We start from the raw sequence: 21703 nt of genomic DNA on the forward strand, positions 1-21703 counted from the left end.
CACTGTTTTATAGACGAGGATACTGAGGCACTAAAGAAGGTAAATGGAATGCTCAACAGCAACATAGCATAGCAGAACTTTTAATCTGCAAAACCACCTTGAAATCTCACAATAAGCTATTACAGATTCTAAGCTTTCCCTCCCTTTTATGTCTTTGATATTCTTCATGTCAAATCATCAGATTATGAACTACAATTTATTTAATGAGAAATTCCCTAATTTTCTTTCAGCACTGATTTGTGTTAGTTGGGGTGGAAAGATGACTTTAAATTGTCTTTCATTTTTCTTGTGTATAAATGATTTTTGGCTTTTCCACAAATTCCAGGAATCAGTATGTTTCTTCCTGATAATCTTAAAATAAACTGCTACCTCATTATTGTTCTCTAAATGGTAAAAATCAGAAGATAGAAATGTGCCAACAAGCAAGTTAACCTCTTCAGTATTGTAAAAATCTCTTCAGCATTTTGTCATTTGTTTATAAAAAGGTAAATTCATCGAAATCATGGTATTCTGTATATGGGTGTATGGAATTAGGTTTGATTGGCAGACCTAATCGGAGAATCCTCATCTAAACTTCCTGTACCATAAATATTAGAGGCATCTTTTGTATGTGTTTGGCTGCTCTTAAAGTCTCCCAAAGGAGTTTTCATTAGAACTCAATGGCATTTGGCCAACACTGTGCTTTGAATTATTATAATAAAACATTTTTAACTTTGTTATGTTTGTAGTCAGTTGAATCCAATTCATACAGGGTATACTAAACATCTTAGTACAGCTTTCAGTTTTAATAATTTCAGAAATATAAATAACACAAACTGACAAAACACAATTTGAATTTTTTTTGAAATTTCTTTAACATTTATTTCATTTCATGAATTTTCTTTAATAAAGTTTTAGCTTTAACAAGATGGGGCATCCTGTCATTATACATTGTGGAGCAATTTCTGGATTACTCTTGCTTGGCCACCTCAGTTAAATGATCCATTAGAAGTTTTCTTGTAGGGTCATCTCACAACTATCATATATGTATCAAAACCTAGTTCTTGGGGCAGCTGGGTGGCGCAGTGGATAAAGCACCATCTCTGGATTCAGGAGGACCTGAGTTCAAATTCGTCCTCAGACACTTGACACTTAACTAGCTGTGTGACCCTGGGCAAATCACTTAACCCTCTTCGCCCTGCAAAAAACCCAACCAAACAAAACCTAGTTCTTTGGATGGGTGCAGTCCTTTCATTCACTGAGCCTCAGCTGGTGAAAGTTTTTAAAAGTCTGAAAATTGACTACAGAAATGTACATTGTATAGGATTCTTATGTTAAATTTAATAAGAAAATCAAAATTTAAGAAATACAAATAACCGTTAAATGTAGCATTTATAGTTCTGAAGTGATTAAAACTAATAACTTCACTAATGCTTTTGGGACATTCTGCATAAATAAAAACATAGAGGATATAAATTTTTTGTTTTACTTGAGGTTATATTAGGGGTTTATGCTACTGTCGGTGAATATTTAAAAAATTTTAGAACAATAAATTATTTTTAAAAGTATTGAAACACTGTGGAATATTCAAAAGGATCATAGGTTCTTTTTGATTTGGGGATTGGGAAGTGATGTGTTGAAAGTAGTGTTGTAGAAATATTAATTTATTATAGGTTAATAGGATAGATTAGAAGGAAGAGAAGCTTGAAAACCATCTAGAAAGCTGGAAGATTATAGTTAGAAAAGGCCTGAGAGATCATTTAATCCAACCCCTTCATTTTCCAGAAGAGGAAACTGAGGTCCAAAAAGAGGTATATAGTAAGTGGCAGAGCTAGGATTTTTTCATTCCTCCATTGTGCCACATTCCACATTCTGGAATATGATTTTGACACTAATAATAAAGGAACAAATTTGGGAAATTCTAAAGAAAGAATTTTGCCAAGATCAGAAGGAAAGCAGAAAACTGTGGGAAAAAATTATAGACAGTTCCTCAGATAAAAGTTTCATATCTCAAATATAAAAAAAAGTCAAGTCTATAAAAATATGAGTCATTCCCCAATTGATAAATGATCAAAGGATATGAAGTTTTCCAGTGAAGAAATTAAAACAATTTATAGACATGAAAAGATGCTCAAAATCATTACTTTATGGACTTATGAAGTATACTAAAACCACCTCCAAAGAAAGAAATATTGATTGAACACAGACTGAAGCATGCTATTTCTCACTTTCATTTTTTTATTCATGTTTTCTTATACAAAATGACTAAAGATGGTAATGTCTTACATAATTGCACATGTATAACCTATATCTGATTGCTTTTTGCCTTAGGAAGGGGGGAAATTTTAAATAAAAAAGTTTTGTTTGTTTGTTTTTTGCAGGGCTATGAGGGTTAAATGATTTGCCCAGGGTCACACAGCTAGTAAGTGTCAAGTGTCTGAGGTCACATTTGAACTCAGCACCTCCTGAATCCAGGGCTGGTGCTTTAGCCACTGCACCACCTAGCTGCTCCCAATAAAAATGTTCATTAAAAACACACCACCACCCAGCCTTTTAGCTGTTGGTTTACAGTTCTCCAGATCTGGTCATGTCAGTTTACAAGCTTTTGAGGGTGTCTCTCTGTTTCATATCTGTCTCTGTCCCATCTCCTCTTCCTTCCCCACTTTCCGTCCCCTTCTATCTCTCCCTGCTTCTGTCTCTCCCTCTGTCTCCTCTCTTTCTCTCTCTCCTGGGTCATATTCTCTTAGTCATGCCTTCATTTTTTGTTTTTGTTTTTTCCCCAAAACAACCTAGCACAGTCTAAAGCATACAGGTGCTTAGCCAGTATTTGAAATAAGCAGCAGTGGTTTAAAACTCATAAGGAATATAAGTCGTGCGGTATTAAGTTCTTAATTCTTTTATTAAAGGAGAAAAATACTATCTTTTATTCAAGGATGTGTAGTGAATCTGAACCTAAATGAGACAGGACAGTTCATATTTCCTTAGACCTTCAGTTTAAACTTGTGGTCACAATTCTCTTATAAATTACATTATTACTGGGTGTGGCAATGTTGAATCCAATTACTAGTCAAAATGAGGTTTTTGAAGGATTTTAGCATCAATTATATACTCTGTAATTGCTGTCTTAATATTTATCAACTCATTTGATCTTGACATCAGCTTTGTTGTGCTGTTATAAAGGAGGGAAATGCAACTATGTAAGCAAGCTTGGGTTATAATTAGCATTTAGGGGCAGATTGTGTTCTTTTCTGCTGGGAAGGTGAATTGGCTCTCTAGCTAATGAGAGTGGCTCAGCAGTGGATTTTGCTACAGTGCAGGAGAGTAATTTATTTCAAGTATTCTTTAGTCTCTAAGCACATTTTAATTGGCCAGTATCACTTATGGGAGTTAATGGGGAAGTTCAAACTCAGGAAGGGGGGGAGACAAAGAAGTTTTTATTATTGAGCAAAAGATCGGAACTATTGAAAGGAAAAGAATTACTTATACTTTTTGAAACCTCATGTCTATAAACCACTTTTTAAAAAATTCCTGTAGGTCTTTTGATTCCCAAAGTATTTCAGAACAAAAGAAGTAGAAATTAATGTCTTTGTTTTTCTTTCTTTGGACTAAAAAGAGTATTTGTATCTTGTAATACTTGGTCTTATACTTTAGAGAACAGCATCATTCTTGTTTTCCTTGTCACTGTAATTTTTTAAACTTAATAAGATAATAGCCAACATAGGTTTTGAGGTTATGAAGTGCTTAATATACATTTTCCAGTTTGACAATCAACAACCCTGTGAAATAGTTTACTTAACATCACTTGGAACTGAGGTTCTAAGAAATTATAATGGTCATCCAGCTAGGGGTTGGGAGTTGACTCCCTTTCTTCTACATCATTCTAAGAGTCTAAACTTGATATCGCTCAGATTGAACTGAAATTAAAACTGGTCAAGTGTTTAAAAATTCCTTCAAATACAAGTAAAACATCTAAAAAGTGAAATTGCCTCTTTTTTATTTTTAAAAATTTTATTGATTTTTAATGGGTTTAACCAACAGAAAGAAGCTTGTCTAGGAACATGTCCACATCTCTTTCCTATTGGCTTACTTAAAGAGTGAAACTATTCATGCTTACCAAAGCATGGGTTTCTAATATGTGAAAATAATTTTTTTGTGTGCTCTATAGTCATCTGTTTAATAACATAGTCTGGAATTTTAAGTTAACATCAAGGATACCTGTCTAGTTTTCAGAAACTACTCCCTCCTCCCCATTTTGAAAATCTTTAAAATTTTCTTTTTGATTTCTCAAGCATCTGATTACTTACTCTATATCTCTCCTGACACCTGATCATGGTGTTGTGGTGGCCCTGGCTTCCTGAAGGTTGTGTTGTTCAAGTTTTTGTATGTCCCATGAAACTGGAAAGAATTTTGATCACAGGTCCTAGGTCAGACTATAGGTATATCTTTTTTTTTTTGAGGACTAACATTTGCTAAATTTGCAGAGATCAGTCACTAGGTTAATTGCAATTGCCTTGTGCCAAATTTTAGGGGTGAGGCAACTAAGGAAGGTCATTTATTCAGACATAGGGTTCTGATCAGACTTAATGAAGAGAGTTTATATACTCACAAAATCATAGATTCTTAAAGTACAAGGGGTCTTGAAAATCTTAGTGTAAAAAAAAATTGTCTAAAAGAAATGTCAAATTCTTTTGTTACCCAGAAAAAAAAATTGTCTAAATCTTGAGATTTAAACTCATTTTAAGTGGCCCACTTACTTTTTTTTTTTAATTTTTATTTATTTATTTTTTGCGGGGCAATGGGGGTTAAGTGACTTGCCCAGGGTCACACTAATAATCGTCAAGTGTCTGAGGCCAGATTTGAACTCTTGAATCCAGGGCCAGTGCTTTATCCACTGTGCCACCTAGCTGCCTGCCCACTTGCTTTTGATATTGATCCTTATGGTATATTTGCTCTGCTTTCTGAGTTTTAAGATTATTCTACTTGATGGAGAAATTGGAAACAAAATAGAGATTAGTTTGGCTTTCATTTTTTTGGAGGTTGTTAACTCTATACCATCTTCTTCCAAGTACCTAGTTGTTTTTTGTCCTTAGGGGAAGCAAGGCCATTTTGTTGGCTTCAGTAATTTTCCTAAACTTCAGCTTATTTCTTAGGTTTAGATGTAAAGAATCATATTGTTGTTTTCCTGTTTTTTTCTCCCTTCGGTTTTGTTGTATGCTTCTTTTTGAAGTCTTACCTCAGCATTAAGCTCTTAGTTTTAGCACATGGATTTAAGTGTTTACTCTTTTCTTCTGAAATAGGATTATTTGTATATTGTATAGCCAGCATTTGAGGTGTTTAGTGTCTCTTGTGCCTTTAGATGCCTTTAAAGTCTTTGGAATGCAAAATTATTTCTTTCCTAAAACCCATGGCACATGCATGTTCAATATTTCTGTCTTTTGCTATTTTCGACTTGTAGATGATATCACTTTCTCTTAAACTTTGTCATTTCCATATCACTAACCATTCTTCATTGTTGCTCAGAAGTCTAGAGTTGCAGTTACCTCCTGGTACGAGAGCTGAAATTATCAGAAAGGCAAGATGGGAATTTAAAATATATTATGCCTTTTTTTTTTTTTTTTTGGTGAGGCACTTGGGGTTAAGTGGCTAGGGTCACACAGCTAGGAAGTGTTAAGTGTCTGTGGCCAGATTTGAACTCAGGTCCTCCTGAATTCAGGGCTGGTGCTCTATCCACTGCACCACATTGCTGCCCCTTTATTATGCTTTTTTTAAAAAATGGAATCAATCTGATGCATATACCCAGATAATTGCAAACCCTGCCCCTTGCCTACCCCCACTTCCCTCCTCCCATCACTACCATATCTTGTTTCTGTGCTAGTTTATAATCTGTATTAGGGAGGCTATTAACAATGTTCCTTCTATAATTTGCTCTTCCGCATTTATCAGTTGATTTGTTTTTCTTTTCACCAAAATGCTTTATATGAAGCATCTTTCTGTATTTAGGTTTGTAGATTTTTATAGAGATAAATACAGAACCATTTTTTTCCATTTCTCTTAGGTTCCTTTTGAGTAAGAAATTCTTCTGTTGCAATATTCTAGTAATTTTATTCCCACCAGTTCTGAGTGATGCCAACAAAGTCATATTCTTATCTTGTATTGAAAATTTAAAGATAACTTTGCTTAGTTCTTTGTGCCATGATATCTTTGTTCCTGATGTACTTCTTTGCTTTCAATTGCAATTATTGCTTTAGTGTCAAACTAGAAATGACTTCTTTAACAATACTTTTTGCTTTCCTCCCAACCAGGTGACTTATGGAGTTATGATTTTTACACTGGAGAGTTTGTGGTGTCCCCAGAACCAGACACAAGTGTACATACTCTTGATCCCCAGAAACACAAGTATATAATCTTGGGCAGTGATGGACTATGGAATATGATCCCTCCTCAGGATGCCATTGCCATGTGCCAGGACCAGGAGGAGAAAAAGTACTTGATGGTGAGGAGAAAGTCTTTGATAATCTGATGTTGTTGTCCTCATTTCTGGTCTTCAGTACTTTTGTCAGAGGCTTGAATAGAAATTAACTATGCCTTCTAATTTAGATTATGCAATAGCAATCCTTGCAGAAAGAGTTCACATTTATTAAGCCTTTATGGGGCAGCTAGATGGCGCAGTGGATAAGCACTGGCCCTGGATTCAGGAGTACCTGAGTTCAAATCCAGCCTCAGACACTTACTAGCTGTGTGACCCTGGGCAAGTCACTTAACCCCAATTGCCTCACCAAAAAAAAAAAAAATTAAATATTGAGCCTTTATAAGGTCCATTGACAAAACCCATTATATAAAAAACAGAAGCCACTATATTCCCTCTCAAACTCACCCCTATTTCCAGACTCCTCTTTTCTCTTTCCCAGGTTTATAACTTTAGCATTATCCTCACCTCTTGTTCTCCCCATGTCCTATATATGTCTTTAGTTTGTCAAATCTTGCCCTTTTTTTTAAACCTTCAAAGGGTCTCATGTCCAACACCTTTTCTTTATTCTTTCAGCTTCTGCCTTAGTTCAGGGATTTATCACCTCTCCTAGATTTTTTCAGTAGCTTACTAATTGCTCTCCCTGTCTCAAGTCTTTCCTCTCTCCAGTACATGCCCCAAATAGTTCCTAAAGTGACATTCCCTTAAGTACAGATCTAATCATGTCACTTTTGTATTCAGTCAATTCCAGTGGCTCCTGATTGCCTTTGGAATCAAACCAAACCAAACCAAACCTAATTTGTTTAGCTTTTTAAAAGCCATTCACACCCTGGCACAGCGGCTGGTTAATAAATGCTTTATTCCCTCTCCTCACACTTTGGGATCCAGCAAAAGTAGCTTTCACTCTGTTCATTACAAAAATCACTCCCCTCATTTGTGTGTCTTTGTATTGGCCATTCTCCTCCCTCATGATCTTTTGATCCCCACAATTGTTAGTACTTTCCAAACTATGTTAGCAGTATATTTCCCTTATTAACATGTAAGCTCTTTCGGAGCAGGGGTTGTTTTATTTGTATTTCTGTCTTCCTTATCTGGCATAGTGCCTGGTACATATGGTAGGTGCTTAATAGATGTTTATTGGTTGATTTGTAAGGGGTATTGGCCTGTGTGAAATACTGATTTTGGAGAATAGTTAGTATTTCAGATTGGCTGGAATGTTGATTGAGAAGGGGAATAGTAATGAGATAAGACATAGATTAGGTGCTGAAGTTGGAAGGCCTTAAATTCCATACTGAAGAGTTTACATAGATTTCCTCAAATCATTGAAGGCTATGGAGCATGGGGATAACAGTGAGCAGCGTGCTTTGGAAATTATGTGAAGACAGGGAGGGAATAGAAGCAATGATATTCTGGAAGGAGGTAACTGCAGTACGCTAAGGGCGAGGTCAAAAGTTTGAACTAGATTGGTGGCCATTTCAGTTAAGGGGATGCATGGGAGAGTGTGGCTCTAGAACTGACTTTGAAACTGTTCCAACCTCTATTCTACTGGCCCCCCTTCCCCCCCCTACATTTTAACAGCCACCAGAGGTTTTGGAGATAACTTAAAAACCTAGGGCTCTTAGGGGGAATTGTATGTTGTTTAGAATGGGAGCTTACTTTAATGACTTAGTGAATCTTAAAAGAAAAAGATTGTCAAACCACTTAATCTTTCCTTATCTCAATTTTCTCATCTTTAAAGTGGGGATAATAATACTTTTACCTACACTAGGTCTAAATTCAATCGAGGTGGTTTATGTAAAATGATTTGCAAACTTTTAAGGCTCTATATAAATGCCAGTTATCTGTTTTGGTGTCTTTTCTTTATGTTAGTCATTTTAATTAAAACAGCAATTAATTGGAATTCTGGGTAAATAAGGTAGTCTGAATAATTTTAATTGTTAAAAGTTTCATATCTCTGGTTAACTGAAGTATTTTTTTTGCGGGGCAATGGGGGTTAAGTGACTTGCCCAAGGTCACACAGCTAGTAAGTGTCAAGTGTCTGAGGCCGGATTTGAACTCAGGAACTCCTGAATCCAGGGCCGGTGCTTTATCCACTGTGCCACCTAGCCGCTCCTAACTGAAGTATTCTTAAAACTTTTTCATGCAAATATTTATAACATACACTGTGATATCCCCTTTTTTGTTTCCAGTATCAGTATTTTACTTATTTTATGTTGCCTAATTAACACTAATACTTCTGTTCTTACTCTCCCTATGTTCATTCAGAGGTTTTTCTGAAAGCATAAATGTACATGAGCAATCAAAATGTATTAGTTGCTTTTAGATTTCTGTGAAACTTGATGCTAATGAGTTTGTTGTTTCAGTGCCTTTATATTTTCAGTATTAGAAGTAGGAAGTAGGAAGACTTGCCAGTTAGTCTTCTGGTGGCTTTTATTTGGTCTGATACTGAGGAAGTTTCAAATAAATTGAGGAAGCCGAGGTAAATAGGTGAAAGTGAAAAGTTTTGGGCCCATCCTTTTAATTAGGCAAATATTTTCTTGGAAGTAATACCATAATCGTCACTCTAGCATATTTTGTACCCATTATAGTAATGAAATGTTAAATGCTTTTGTCATAGGGTAATTGGGAGAAAAATAAAGGCAGCTCATTATTGTTTTTCATAACAATAGGAATTGTTACAGGTTATTCAGAATAGGATCTTGAAAACAGCAGTACATAAACTAAAGTAAAACTTGGATTAATGAGAATCCATCTAATTGTCTTTAGCTAGCTGGGATTTTCTTCTTGTGAACTAATTTTTTTGACAAAAGTGAATAAGAAACAGATTACAGATCTGCTCTTCAATGCTTAATTCTAAGACTGACCCAAGACCAGTCAGTAGAGATTATCAACAGCTTTTTACAGAGATCTTTTCTGAGTAAATCTATTTTTTAAAAAGAAAGAGGTTTGTGCTTTTAAAAAAAAGGTCTATTCCATGTTTTAAGAGGGGAAGGGCCCACTGCATAACAGGACTCTGTGACATCTAGAATCGTGTGCCCAAAGCTCTTCTGTAAAGATCTTTAATAAAATCTTTTTCAAAAAAAAAAGAAAGAAAAAGAGGGGAATATAATTATTTAGTATGTCAAATTATTTTTTGGTTAAATTTAGAATAAAGTTCTTACGTATTCTATGTCCACATCACGGTACATTGTTCTTTCTCAGAATAATCATTGGGGGCACCCACTAGCTGCATACTAGGGTGCCTCCTTCTCATGAGAATGAAATAGCCTTTGTCAAAAAAAAAAAAGAATCATTGTGCAGCATGCATTATGTCTGATTTTTATAGTATAATGCAGGCAGATTAATGTAGTTTTCAGGTATATATTGTGGTGAGAAATAAGTGTGCTTGAATTTGAGGTAGTAAATATATAAGGATTAAGTGGGATGAATACTCAGTTCGTGCTTGTTTTCTTGTCATTTGAATCACTGCTATATGTTTGAATCCATGTTACAAGGAATTCATTTAGGATGAGCAGTATACCAAGTTCGCATTTATTTTCTTCTCATTTGATTCTGCTATATATGTTCTAATCACAGTTTTATTGTACAGCACACAGAAGCATAAAATCTCAAGATTTGGAAGAGAATTCTGAATTCATTTCATTCTTATTTGTAATTAGTAATTCAAATTGAATCTTGTTCATGAAGGGGGATAAAGGAAGACTACTTAACAATTAAAGGATAGTTGAGATCTGAAAATTAATAGGTTACATTTTCATATCATTATAAATTTATTTAGTCCTAGTCCCTGTACTCCTGTACTGAAAATTGTCTTCCATGAAGAGAGCTGTTTTGTCCATCATTGGCACAGCATCTCCCAATTCCCAGAGGAACCATTAGTGAATGTGTTATTAAGACACAATATTTTGAATTGCTTCCATGGAGCTTTTATGTTTGAATGCTAATGAAATAAATGTATTTGTATAATACCTTGCCAGCCACTTTGGAAGTTCATCGTATTATGAAAACCTTCCTAAAAATAGGTCCTCATCATTTGAGGTAATCTCAGAATTGAAGAAAAAAACTCTGGGTATTTCACTCATGTAGAGTGTTCATCCATACTACAATATCTAATTCTCCAAACCTGTTTCTTTTAGAATGTGCTTTTCTTAATTTGTCATTGACTCTTCCTAATTAAAAGGGAAGAGGTAAAATTTCTTGCAAAGCAAATAGATAAAAATAGATTAAAAAGAATTGTGGGGCGGCTGGGTGGCGCAGTGGATAAAGCACCGGTCCTGGATTCAGGAGTACCTGAGTTCAAATCAGGCCTCAGACACTTGACGCTTACTAGCTGTGTGACCCTGGGCAAGTCACTTAACCCCATTGCCCCGCAAAAAAAAAAAAAAAAGAATTGTGTTTTGACCTTATTTTTTCTTAAAAAAAAAAAAAAGACCAAAACAGATTATTAAACATAGTATATATGTATATGCTGTCTAAAATTTTGGTATATATGGGTAAATTTTAGTTTTGGCATGAAGAACACAATTCTAAGTTCTAAATAGGTAAAATAGTAACTTAATCTAAACTTTTTGGGGGGGGGCTGGGCAATGAGGGTTAAGTGACTTGCCCAAGGTCACACAGCTAGGCAGTGTCAAGTGTCTGAGGCTGGAATTGAACTCAGGTCCTCCTGTATCCAGGGCCAGTGCTTTATCCACTGCGCCACCTAGCTGCCCCCTGCTCATCATTTCTTACAGCACAATAGTATTTCATTACATTCATATATACCACAACTTGTTCAGCCATTCCCCAATTGATGGGCATCCATTCAATTTCCAATTCCTTGCCAACACAAAAAAAGCAGCTATAAATATTTTTGTACATATGGATCCTTTTCCCTTTTTTATGATCTCTTTGGGAAAAAAATCCTAATAGTGGTATTTCTGGGTCAAAGGGTATGCAAAGCTTTATAGCCCTTTGGGCATAGTTCCAAACTGCTCTCCAGAATGGTTGGATTAATTCACAGTTCCACTAACAATGCATTAGTGTTCCAATTTTTCCACAGCTTCTCCAACATTTATTATTTTCCTTTTTTGTCATATTAGCCAATCTGAGAGGTGTCAAGTGGTATCTCAGAGTTGTTTTAGTTTGCATCTCTCTAATCAATAGTGATTTAGAGCATTTTTTCATATGGCAATAGAGAGCTTTGATTTCTTCATCAGAAAACTGCCTGTTCATATCCTTTGACCATTTCTCAATTGGGGAATGACTTGGATTCTTATAAATTTGATTTAGTTCCTGATATATTTTAAAAATGAGGCCTTTATCAGAAATACTGTCTACAAAAATTTCCCAGTTTTCTGTCTCCCTTCTAATTTTGGATGCATTGCTTCTGTTTGTACAAAAACTTTAATTTAATGTAATCAAAATTATCCATTTTGCATTTCATACTATTATCTATCTCTTGTTTGGTCATAAACTGTTCTCCTTTCCAAAGATCTGAGAGGTGAACTATTCTTTCCTCTCCTAATTTACCTAAGGTATCTATCACCTTTTATGTCTAAATCATGTACCTGTTTTGACTTTATTTTAGTATAAGGTGTAAATTGTTGGTCTATGCCTAGAGTGATTGTTTTTTGAACATAGTTTACATTTTTTTCAGGAACCTGATTATTGCATTTTATATTATTTGTCTTCTGTGATGCTTTTTGAAACTGTTATGTTGTTCTCTATTACTGTGAAGACTCAGTTTTTTATGCTAAATTCCTCTCAGAAGCAAATCTTTGGGGCAGCTAGGTAGAACAGTAGAGCATTGGCACTGGAAGTCAGGAGGACCCTAGTTTAAAGACACTTATTAGCTGTGTGACCCTGGACAAGTCACAACACAGATTGCCTTCTCTCCCTATTCCCCCCCTCCCCCAAAGGGCAAAAATCTTGGCTTTTTACATTTATTTTTTTCCTTTTTTTTTAAAACAGGGGGAGCATGGACAATCTTGTGCCAAAATGCTTGTTAATAGAGCACTGGGTCGCTGGCGACAGCGCATGCTTCGTGCAGATAACACCAGTGCCATAGTTATCTGCATCTCACCTGGAGTGGACAATCAAGGCAACTTCACACGTGAAGATGAGATTTATCTAAATCTGGCAGATAGTCCCTCATACAACAGTCAGGAAGCTTATACAATGTCTCCTTCCTGTTCCATACCACCGGTTAAGGTAAATTTTTCCTGTTTCCTTTTTTATTGTTATAACTCAACCTTATATTAAGTTGTAATGTCTACAGAGTTTCTGTCACTTGGCATTTTTTCCATTGTTAATAGTTTTTTATTTTTAGGAAATTAAAGATTTTGTGGATTTTTTTTGTTTGTTTTTTTGCGGGACAATGGGGGTTAAGTGACTTGCCCAGGGTCACACAGCCAGTAAGCATCGTGTCTGAGGCCAGATTTGAACTCAGTACTCCTGACTCCAGAGCCGGTGCTTTACTCACTGCGCCACCTAGCTGCCCCCGATTTTGTGGATGTTTTGATGGTCTGAGAAACAGCATGGTATGGTGGTTGGTGAGCTAGTTTTGAAGCCAGGAAGACACAGGTTTAAATTCCACCTCTTGACACATATTCTGACAGTGGGCATGTCACTTAATCTCTCAATGCTTAAGGGTAGAGGTGTCAAACAAGAGGTCCTTTCTTTATCTAGATTAAAATGTAACTGGGAAATGTCTAGCAAAAAATCAATATTACTGTACAAGCTCGATAATGTTAATCTGTGGTTTTCTAAATCAGTGTATGGCCTATAGAGATAGATTTCTGTTTGAGTTCGGCACCACCACTCTGGGCAGCTCTCTAAGACTGTCATTTGCAGAGAAGGTATTTACCTACATTGAGACAAAGTTTGCTCATGTTGAGAGTTGCTTTTAAACACTGACATCATAAGTCTAGTCTTTACCCCTATCTCTTTGGGGGGGTTTTTTGTTTGTTTTTTTTGGGTTTTTTTGTAGGGCAATGAGGATTAAGTGACTTGCCCGGGGTCACCCAGCTAGTAAGTGTCAAGTGTCTGAGGCTGAATTTGAACTCAGGTCCTCTGGAATCCAGGGCCAGTGCTTTATCCACTGTGCCACCTAGCTACCCTCACTCCTATCTCTTTGATGGTTAGTTTAATTCACTACATTTAAATATTTGAGTGCCATGTGCATCCTGGGCAATTTGGATTGACTAGCTATTATTAATCTTGTTAATGCCTCATTATTATATGATTGCTGATTGCTCCCTTCAGCAGAAGACATTATAGGATCATTCTTTCCCATCTATCTACCTTGCCAAAGTAAATTGAGCAACTGAATAGTTTTTCTTCATGCAGATCTTAAAACAACCTACTACTACCTAAGGTGCTAAGATGTGACTTATGAAAGAGTCAGAAACTTAGGGCTTACAACAATATTTGATATAGGTATGGGAGGTTTAGTATAATACCACAGTATTTGACAGTGTTGAATTGTGGTCAGTTCTTGTGGTTTGATTAATCTTAAGAGATATTTTTTATTTTCAGATATAAATTTTGTTTTGTTTTGTTTGAGGGGCAGTGAGGGTTAAGTGACTTACCCAGGGTCACACAGCTAGTAAGTGTCAAGTGTCTGAGGCTGGATTTGAACTGAGGCCTTCCTGAATCCAGGGTCAGTGCTCAGATATAAATTGATAAGCCACTTATAACTGTCCACATTTTTAAGGGCCTTTGTTGTCAAAGTTTTCTGAAACTTTATCTCTCAAACCCTTTTTGAGGGTTCTTTATTTGATCCAGTTATAAATATGACTGTTTTTAGTTATTTTTAGGTTTGAAATATTTGAATGCATCTAAATTTTTTTAATACAAAGTAAATTCAGGAGGTATGGTAGGAATGATGTTCTGACGAGAATACTTGTTTGTCCTTGGTTCTCAAAGAGGGCCATGACATAAGGAGTTGATGTCATGACTTGCAGTGAATTGGATTTAAGTGAGGCAGAGCTGTGCAAAATCACCAGCCTTATTCTGGGTCCAGTGGCTATTATATGTATGTATGTATGTATGTGTATATATGTATATGTATGTGTATATATATGTGTGTGTGTGTGTGTGTGTGTGTGTATATAAAATATATATATATATTCTGGAGACTGGAGATGGCCCCGGATGTTTAAGGTGTCTGAGAGGAAATTTGAACTCAGGTCCTTCCAACTTTAGGGCCAGTACTTTATGCACCGTGCCACTTAGCTGCCCATGACAAAAATATTTAATCTTTTGAAGATAGCAAAGGTGTCCCATTGTCTGTATTCTAGTGCAGTATAGGAAAATTACGAAATAGGCCATCTGAAAGGATTTTCCCTAAAAGATAATTTGAGATGCAGCAGAGCTTTAGATAGTTTTATATCTCTGGTTTATAAATATCACAACCCATATACAGGTGTGCAGAATGGTCAGTTGGCCCTGATAAATACAAAGACATCATAATCAGACCAATGCAGTCATAGACTAATTTCTGATAAGCATATAAAGGACACAGTTTTGTTCTTGTAAAGATTCATTTTTCTTTCTTTTTCTTGTCTATGAAACTTGAAGTCTTCAAGGCCTGACTCTCAGAAGTACTTCTTGTAGATTCTGTTGTTTTGTGCTTATGACAAACTCCAATAGTTTTTCATTTGTGTGGCTAACAGCCTCCATTAAAAGTATGGTGACATTTTAGTTTATTATTATATTTGGAAAGGGCTGGCATGTTACCTTAAAGCTTTATATAACACTTTAACATCACAAAGGATGCTTTCCTGACAGTATCCCATCAGAATACTTTTTTCATATTAGTTAAGCTGAGGTATTTCTACTATCTCAGCCATTCATATCTTTTTCTTTTTCTTTCTTTCTTTTTTTTTTTTTGGTGGGGCAGTGGGGGTTAAGTGACTTGCCCAGGGTCACACAGCTAGTGTCAAGTGTCTGAGGCTGGATTTGAACTCAGGTCCTCCTGAATCCAGGGCCGGTGCTCTATCCACTATGCCATTCATATCTAAGACTTGTCTGTATTACAGCTTAATAAATAGAAACATCAGATGTTAGTAAAACCTGTTGTGATGTTTGTGTTATATAAATGTAAGTTGCTATGAAGATGGTGAACTAACTTCCCCTTCCTGCTCCCTTCCTTTCAATCTTACTTGGTTCCTTTTATTCAGGCAAATTTAGTCATTATGTTATAGGAATAAGGGAGATTTATTATGTGATATGGTTCAAAAGGGGCATGATGGGTATAAAAAGATATGTCTTGATTCCTACAATATTGAGGCCTTTTTAAAATTGATATATTGCTCCCATAGAACCCTCCCCTGTTAACAAAAGTGAAAGTTAATCCTCCCTTGTAATGAAGGAAGACTGTTAGCTGTTGTCCTTTGTTACAAAGAAAGGTTAACAGTCTTCCTAATGAAAAACCTAATGACATGGCAACTTCATTTGACAGTGTATACAACATTTTGTACCCATTGTTCCCAAACATTCTAACCTAGCGTAGGGTAGTATTTCATTATCTCTTCTCTAAGACAGAGATTGGCATTGAAGCATGACTTTTGATGAAGCTCTGCTTTAGTCCAAATAATTTATAGAATATTCAATTCACACTCAATTTATGTAATATTTCTGTTGATAGAATGTTCTTGAAATTTTTTTTGTTTTAAGTTTTAAAACATGCGGTGTGTGCACCTTATGTCTTATGTGTTTTATGAATCTAAAAAAAGGGGGCAGGTAATTCAAATAACATAATGAGGGGTGGATATAAAACAGTCACTGTGCTAACAGTTGCAATGTATTCCCACAGAACGCCAATAAAAAGAAAAGGAAAAGGAAAAATGCAAGGAGGAAATGGGGGAAGAGAAGCCTTCGCACCCGTAGTATCAGAATAATAGTCTGTGAATTTAAAAAGAAATGGCACAACAGAAATTATAATAAATTGTGTTAACTCTGAACTTGCCCCATTGTCTGTCTCTTTTGTAAAGGATCCCATCAATTTTAATCCACACTATTCTAGTATTGTTCCTTATTGTTCCTTTTCTTGAATTTCATCATGGGTAGCCACAAGCATCTACTTGGCCATGAACTTAGACTACCTGATTCAGTATAGGGAAAAGGACAAACTCCTTATATAGCTCCTGTTATTGTAAAGGAAAGCAGCTCTTCATTGCCCTGTCATCTTTATGTAAAACATAGCCACCTTGAGGTGTGGGAAGTATTCATAATCATCTACTCAATATCACAAGCAAATTGAAGACATTGTGCTTTTGAAATGAGGCATATGGTTATAAAAATAAGTGAATCACTGACCCAGAGAGGAAAGTTACTGTGTTAAAGCTGTGTATTCTGGATAGAAGACCAAGATTAGGACAGTGTACTTTTGTGTTCTGTCCCTTTACTTGACTGCGTAGGATCTTGAGCCAATGGCTTTATTTTCTAAAGTACTTTGATGTCTATAATGTGAAATTAAATTTTAGAAACAACTCTCTACTGTTGTTTCTAGCCTTGTCACTCTAGTTCTTGTCACTCTAGCCTCAAAAAAGGTAAGGTTCTAGCCTTTTAGATATAGCACTATCAGAATCTGGCTCCTACCTGCATACTGTGTGCAATTTTGCATCAGGAATTATTTCATTTCATTTCGTGTTTTTTTTTGTGAGGCAATTGGGATTAAGGGGTTAAGTGACTTGGCCAGGGTCACACAGCTAGTAGGTGTTAAGTGTCTGAGGCTGGATTTGAACTCAGGCCCTCCTGACTCCAGGGCTGGTACTCTATCAACTGCTCCACCTAGCTGCCCCAGGAATTGATATTTGTGATGAGCTGGCAGCATCTCAGGTAGAGATCATTCCCCTCTGAAGTCATGATTTCCAGTGAATCCCTTGGGCTTGTTAAAGTGACAAAAGATGGGATCACATTTTTTTTTTTTTACCTGCAGTTCAGAATAATTGATATGTTTGTAAGTAATGACTATCATAGGAAAGAGAGTAAATTAGCTTATTTGCTGATTATAGATAAGCTTCAGAAAGTGTCTCACTTGGACTTGAAGAATAAAGTAAACCATTGTTGGAATAATGTTTATTCTATTTGTTTGTTTTTATGTGGGCAGTGAGGGTCACACAGTGTCAAGTATCTGAGGCCACATTTGAACTCAGGTCATCCTGAATCCAGGGCTGGTGCTTTATCCACTGTGCCACCCAGCTTCCCCCCCTCCCAATTTTATTTTAACCTAATTCAATCCCCACAGGAGTTTTGCAGGTCACTTATATTTGACACCTCTAGCATAGAGAATGATTCTCAAAGTCTCATCTACCACTGAACTCTATCCCTGGGAAAGTTGCCAAATAACCAACTTATAATGCTTGATATATTTATATTCTTTTTTTTGGGGGGGGGGTGAGGCAATTGGGGTTAAATGACTTGCCCAGGGTCACACAGCTAGTAAGTGTCAAGTGTCTGAGGCCAGATTAGAACTCAGGTTCTCCTGAATCCAGGGCCAGTGCTCTATTCTACTGCGCCACCTAGCTGCCCTGATATATTTATATTCATGTTTCTGTACCTGTACATTTATTTGGAAGAGATGTTTAGATGGTTTTGTTCTTCATTGATTTGACTAGGTAAATACAATTTAAGTTTTTTTGGTCCACAAAATTTAAGTAGCAACTTAAAATTGCCAGCCTTCTTGAACTCTGTAATCTACTGTAACAGAAAATTTGATACGTATATCCATTTTGATTATCAGAAAATTATTCAGTTGTTGACTTTAATTCCCTTAAGATTTTTCATCATCCCTAGTAAGGTCTTTTAAGGAGCTTTTTGTTTTGTTTTGTTTTTAGTGAGGCAATTGGGGTTAAGTGACTTGCCCAGGGTCACACAGCTAGTAAATATTAAGTGTCTGAGGCCGGATTTGAACTCAGGTCCTCCTGACTCCAGGGCCAGTTCTCTATCTACTGCGCCACCTAGCTGTCCCTTTTAAGGAGCCTTTTAAAAATGGATTTTTATTGATGTTTTTGTTTCTTAAATCATAGTTATCTGAAGTATCCCCTTGTTTCTCCCTCCCAGAGAGCCATCTTATATGACAGCACAGCTGACTGATACATTTTAAAAGTTCAAAAAATGTACAGTATATAAGACCTATGTAGTTCTCACCTCCATGAAGAGGGGTTAGGTTGTGAGTGTTTTCTCATATTTCCTTGAGTCCTGATTGTTCTTCATAATTTTGTTACGTTTACTTTGGAATTTTTGGTGTGTAGTTCTTTCCATTTCCATTGTTATTATTTTATGTATGTTGGGGTTTTTTGGGCTTTGTTTAAGGATAATTTCCTTATCTTCTGTATTCATTACACACATGACCTCCTACCACACAGTAATATTCCATTACATTCATATACCATAATTTGTTTAGCCATTCCCCAGTTGACAAACATTCAATTTTGTTTCCAATTTTTTGCTGTCACAAAAAGTGTTGCTATAAAAAATTTGGTGTATATGTGGTATTCTTCTTATCTAAGGTTTCCTTGGTGTATAAGCCCAGTAATGGAGTCTTTGATTCAAAGGGTATGGACATTTTTGTCACTTTATTTACATAATTCCAAATTGATTTCCATTGAGGTTGTGCCATTTTACTGCTTTGGCAATAATGTGTTAGTGTGCATATCATTCCACAACCCTTAAGGAGATTTTAAAATTAGATTCACTGTGGAAGTTTATTAGCCTCTGTTTCTAGCATAAATAAATGTAAAAAATTAAGCAAGTTAATGCTCTTTATTTTCTTGATTTTCAGAAACAGTGACTGAGACTGAGGCTTACAGAATAGTTTGCTTGCATGAAGAATTTCTATTTAGTCTATTTGAAGCCTTGTTCCTTAAAATAGGACATTATAAAATACCTGTGACCATCTGACATTTGATTTAGATTGTTTTGTTCTCCCTTCTGTGAAATATCATTAGACTTATCTTCTTCAGTGAAATGGCTCACTGTATACACCCCCAGACTTGGAGGACAATTGTACTACAATAAGACTATCTTAAACTTGTCTGAAGAAATGTATATACATTCGAGACGTCCAAAGACAGTCTAGGAGGACTTAATCCCCAGCCATAGCATCTGTTTGACAAATTAAACTTGGTTTGATGTAAAAGAGTTTAAAATAGTTTTACATATCTTTATTTTCCTTATTGTAATAGCTACAGGACTCTAGTGCCACAAATCAGGTATTCGTTAAAGTACAGCATTAATTTCTAACATGATTTTCCTTCTTTTTCAGTTTTTGGAAGAGGATGCATGGCCACGACTGAACTCTAAGGACCATATCCCTGCCCTTGTTCGCAGTAATGCCTTCTCAGAGAAATATTTAGAGCTACCAATTGAGAGAGCTAGGGGTAGTGTCCAGTCTGTAGCAGTATCTTCAAAGGATCCAGAGGCATTAGAGGAAAACTGCCCAAAAGGCCTGACTTTGAGGATACATGACTCTTTGAATAACAACAGCCTGACAGTTGGCCTTTCCTCTTCTAATTCAGCAAACCCAAGTGTGGACCAAAAAAACTTAAAGAAATCAACTCCTGGCCAAATGAAAGCCCAAGAAGTTGAGAGGACCCCTCCAGCTAACTTTAAAAGGACACTGGAAGAATCCAACTCTGGACCGGCTATGAAGAAGCCCAGACGAAGTGGCCTAAACCGGAGCAGTGGTTCTTCATCGGAGAGTCTTTCCTCAACCCCTCAACGTAAAAACTCAGTGAAGCTTGCTATGCGCCGCAGTCTTAGGGGCCAGAAGAAACTTGGAAATCCTTTGTTACACCAGCACCGGAAAACTGTGTGTGTTTGTTGAAGGGCATGCTGCCTATCTTAAAACCACAGAAAGATTTTTTTTACCTTGGTACAGAAGTCAAACGTTTAAAAAAGAAAGTAGAAAGTCTTGTTTCCTTGGTATTCAAAACATCTTTATATCTCAGCCTTGTACTCACTTGTATTATAATTGTGAATTTTGTAGATGTTAGGGTATAAGTTGCTGTAAAATGTAAAATGTGTGTAAATTTGTATTCTTCATACAAACTTAGTCCTTGAATAAAGTAATTGTGACAGCAGGGCTAAATGTCTTTAAAAAATGAAAATAAAAATTATTAGATTTTAGAAATCTGTTTAATTTTTTAAAAAGGCTTATTAACGAACTGAATTTGTATAAATTACTTGTGATGAGTTTCACAACTTTTTAACTAAATTATTAAACAGATTGAAAAAGTGATGTATTTTCATAGCGACTTAAGTTCCACTCAGTATCTGTCTCTTAGAGAATTCCTCTTTAAAATTTATTTTTTGATTTTAGATTTCATAAGTGAAAACTGAAACTTAGTGAAAGCAGTTGAGCCATGCAATAGCTTGATGTTAGGTTGTTTATCCTAATTAAAATACTATGCAGTATCGCTTTTCATTGTTAAATTTTTCTGAAACAAGTGGTCAGTTCATCAAGAGGTATGGGGATGTGTAAGATTACTCCAAATTTTCAATGCCATGATTATCAGGTCTTAAGTATTTATTCTTTTTTTCATTATACCTTAAAAAGGGTATGGCATTCTTAAGTCTTTTTCCAATTAACTGATGATGCTGCTAATTTTCAACATATTCAATGGCTAATATGGACACTGAATGTTCATCTAATAAACCAGTGTACTATTCTTGGTGCTGTTGCTTATTTTATTTTAACAAAATATATTATTTTTGTACACAACTATAATTTGGGACACTAATTCAAAATGCACTTATCTTAAATCTGTCTAGTCCCCCAAAATACTAATATAAATAATTTGCTATTTTCTCTTTGATTAATTCTTTAATTGTGCTTCATTAATTTATTTGTGAAGTAGCATTTGTCACTTAGGAACTCTCTTCCACTTGTAGGTCTGGAAGAACACCTTGGGTGAAAAACGAAGATTACTATCCCTAAGTGCAATGGTCTGTCTGTCATGGTATAGTTCTCTACAGGGAATGGATTTTGATACAGTTGAGTCATTTTAGTCATGTACTATTCATGGCCTCATCTGAGGTTTGGTTGGCACAGAGACTAAAGTGGTTTGCCATTTCCTTCTCCAGCTTATTTTATAGAAAAGGAAAATGAGGCAAAGTTAAGTAAGAGTTTGATTTGAACTTGGGAATTGTCTTCCTGACTTCAGGTCCAGCACTCTATCCACTGCTACCCATACTGCCCTTTTTTATTTAGTAGATCTTATAACATCTTTCAAATCTCTTTTAGTAGGGCCATATTTTCAGGCTCACAGA

General features: G+C 35.9%; 1 protein-coding gene across 3 annotated transcripts in view; it reads left to right on the forward strand.

The window, feature by feature from the left end:
• PPM1D (protein phosphatase, Mg2+/Mn2+ dependent 1D) overlaps window positions 1-21102 on the forward strand; it is a 45228-nt gene extending 24126 nt beyond the window's left edge. For 2 of the 3 annotated variants that reach the window (XM_043999557.1, XM_043999556.1), the window contains exons 4-6: window positions 6282-6472; window positions 12398-12637; window positions 19698-21102. In XM_043999557.1, the coding sequence (XP_043855492.1) occupies window positions 6282-6472; window positions 12398-12637; window positions 19698-20258 (992 nt within the window). In that variant the 3' untranslated portion in view covers window positions 20259-21102. The remainder of the gene's footprint in view (window positions 1-6281; window positions 6473-12397; window positions 12638-19697) is intronic. The other variant, XM_043999558.1, reaches the window with a different exon arrangement.
• The last annotated feature ends 601 nt before the right edge of the window (window positions 21103-21703 follow it).

The sequence above is a fragment of the Dromiciops gliroides genome, chromosome 4, assembly GCF_019393635.1.
Source record: "Dromiciops gliroides isolate mDroGli1 chromosome 4, mDroGli1.pri, whole genome shotgun sequence".
NCBI classification, from domain to species: Eukaryota; Metazoa; Chordata; class Mammalia; order Microbiotheria; family Microbiotheriidae; genus Dromiciops; species Dromiciops gliroides.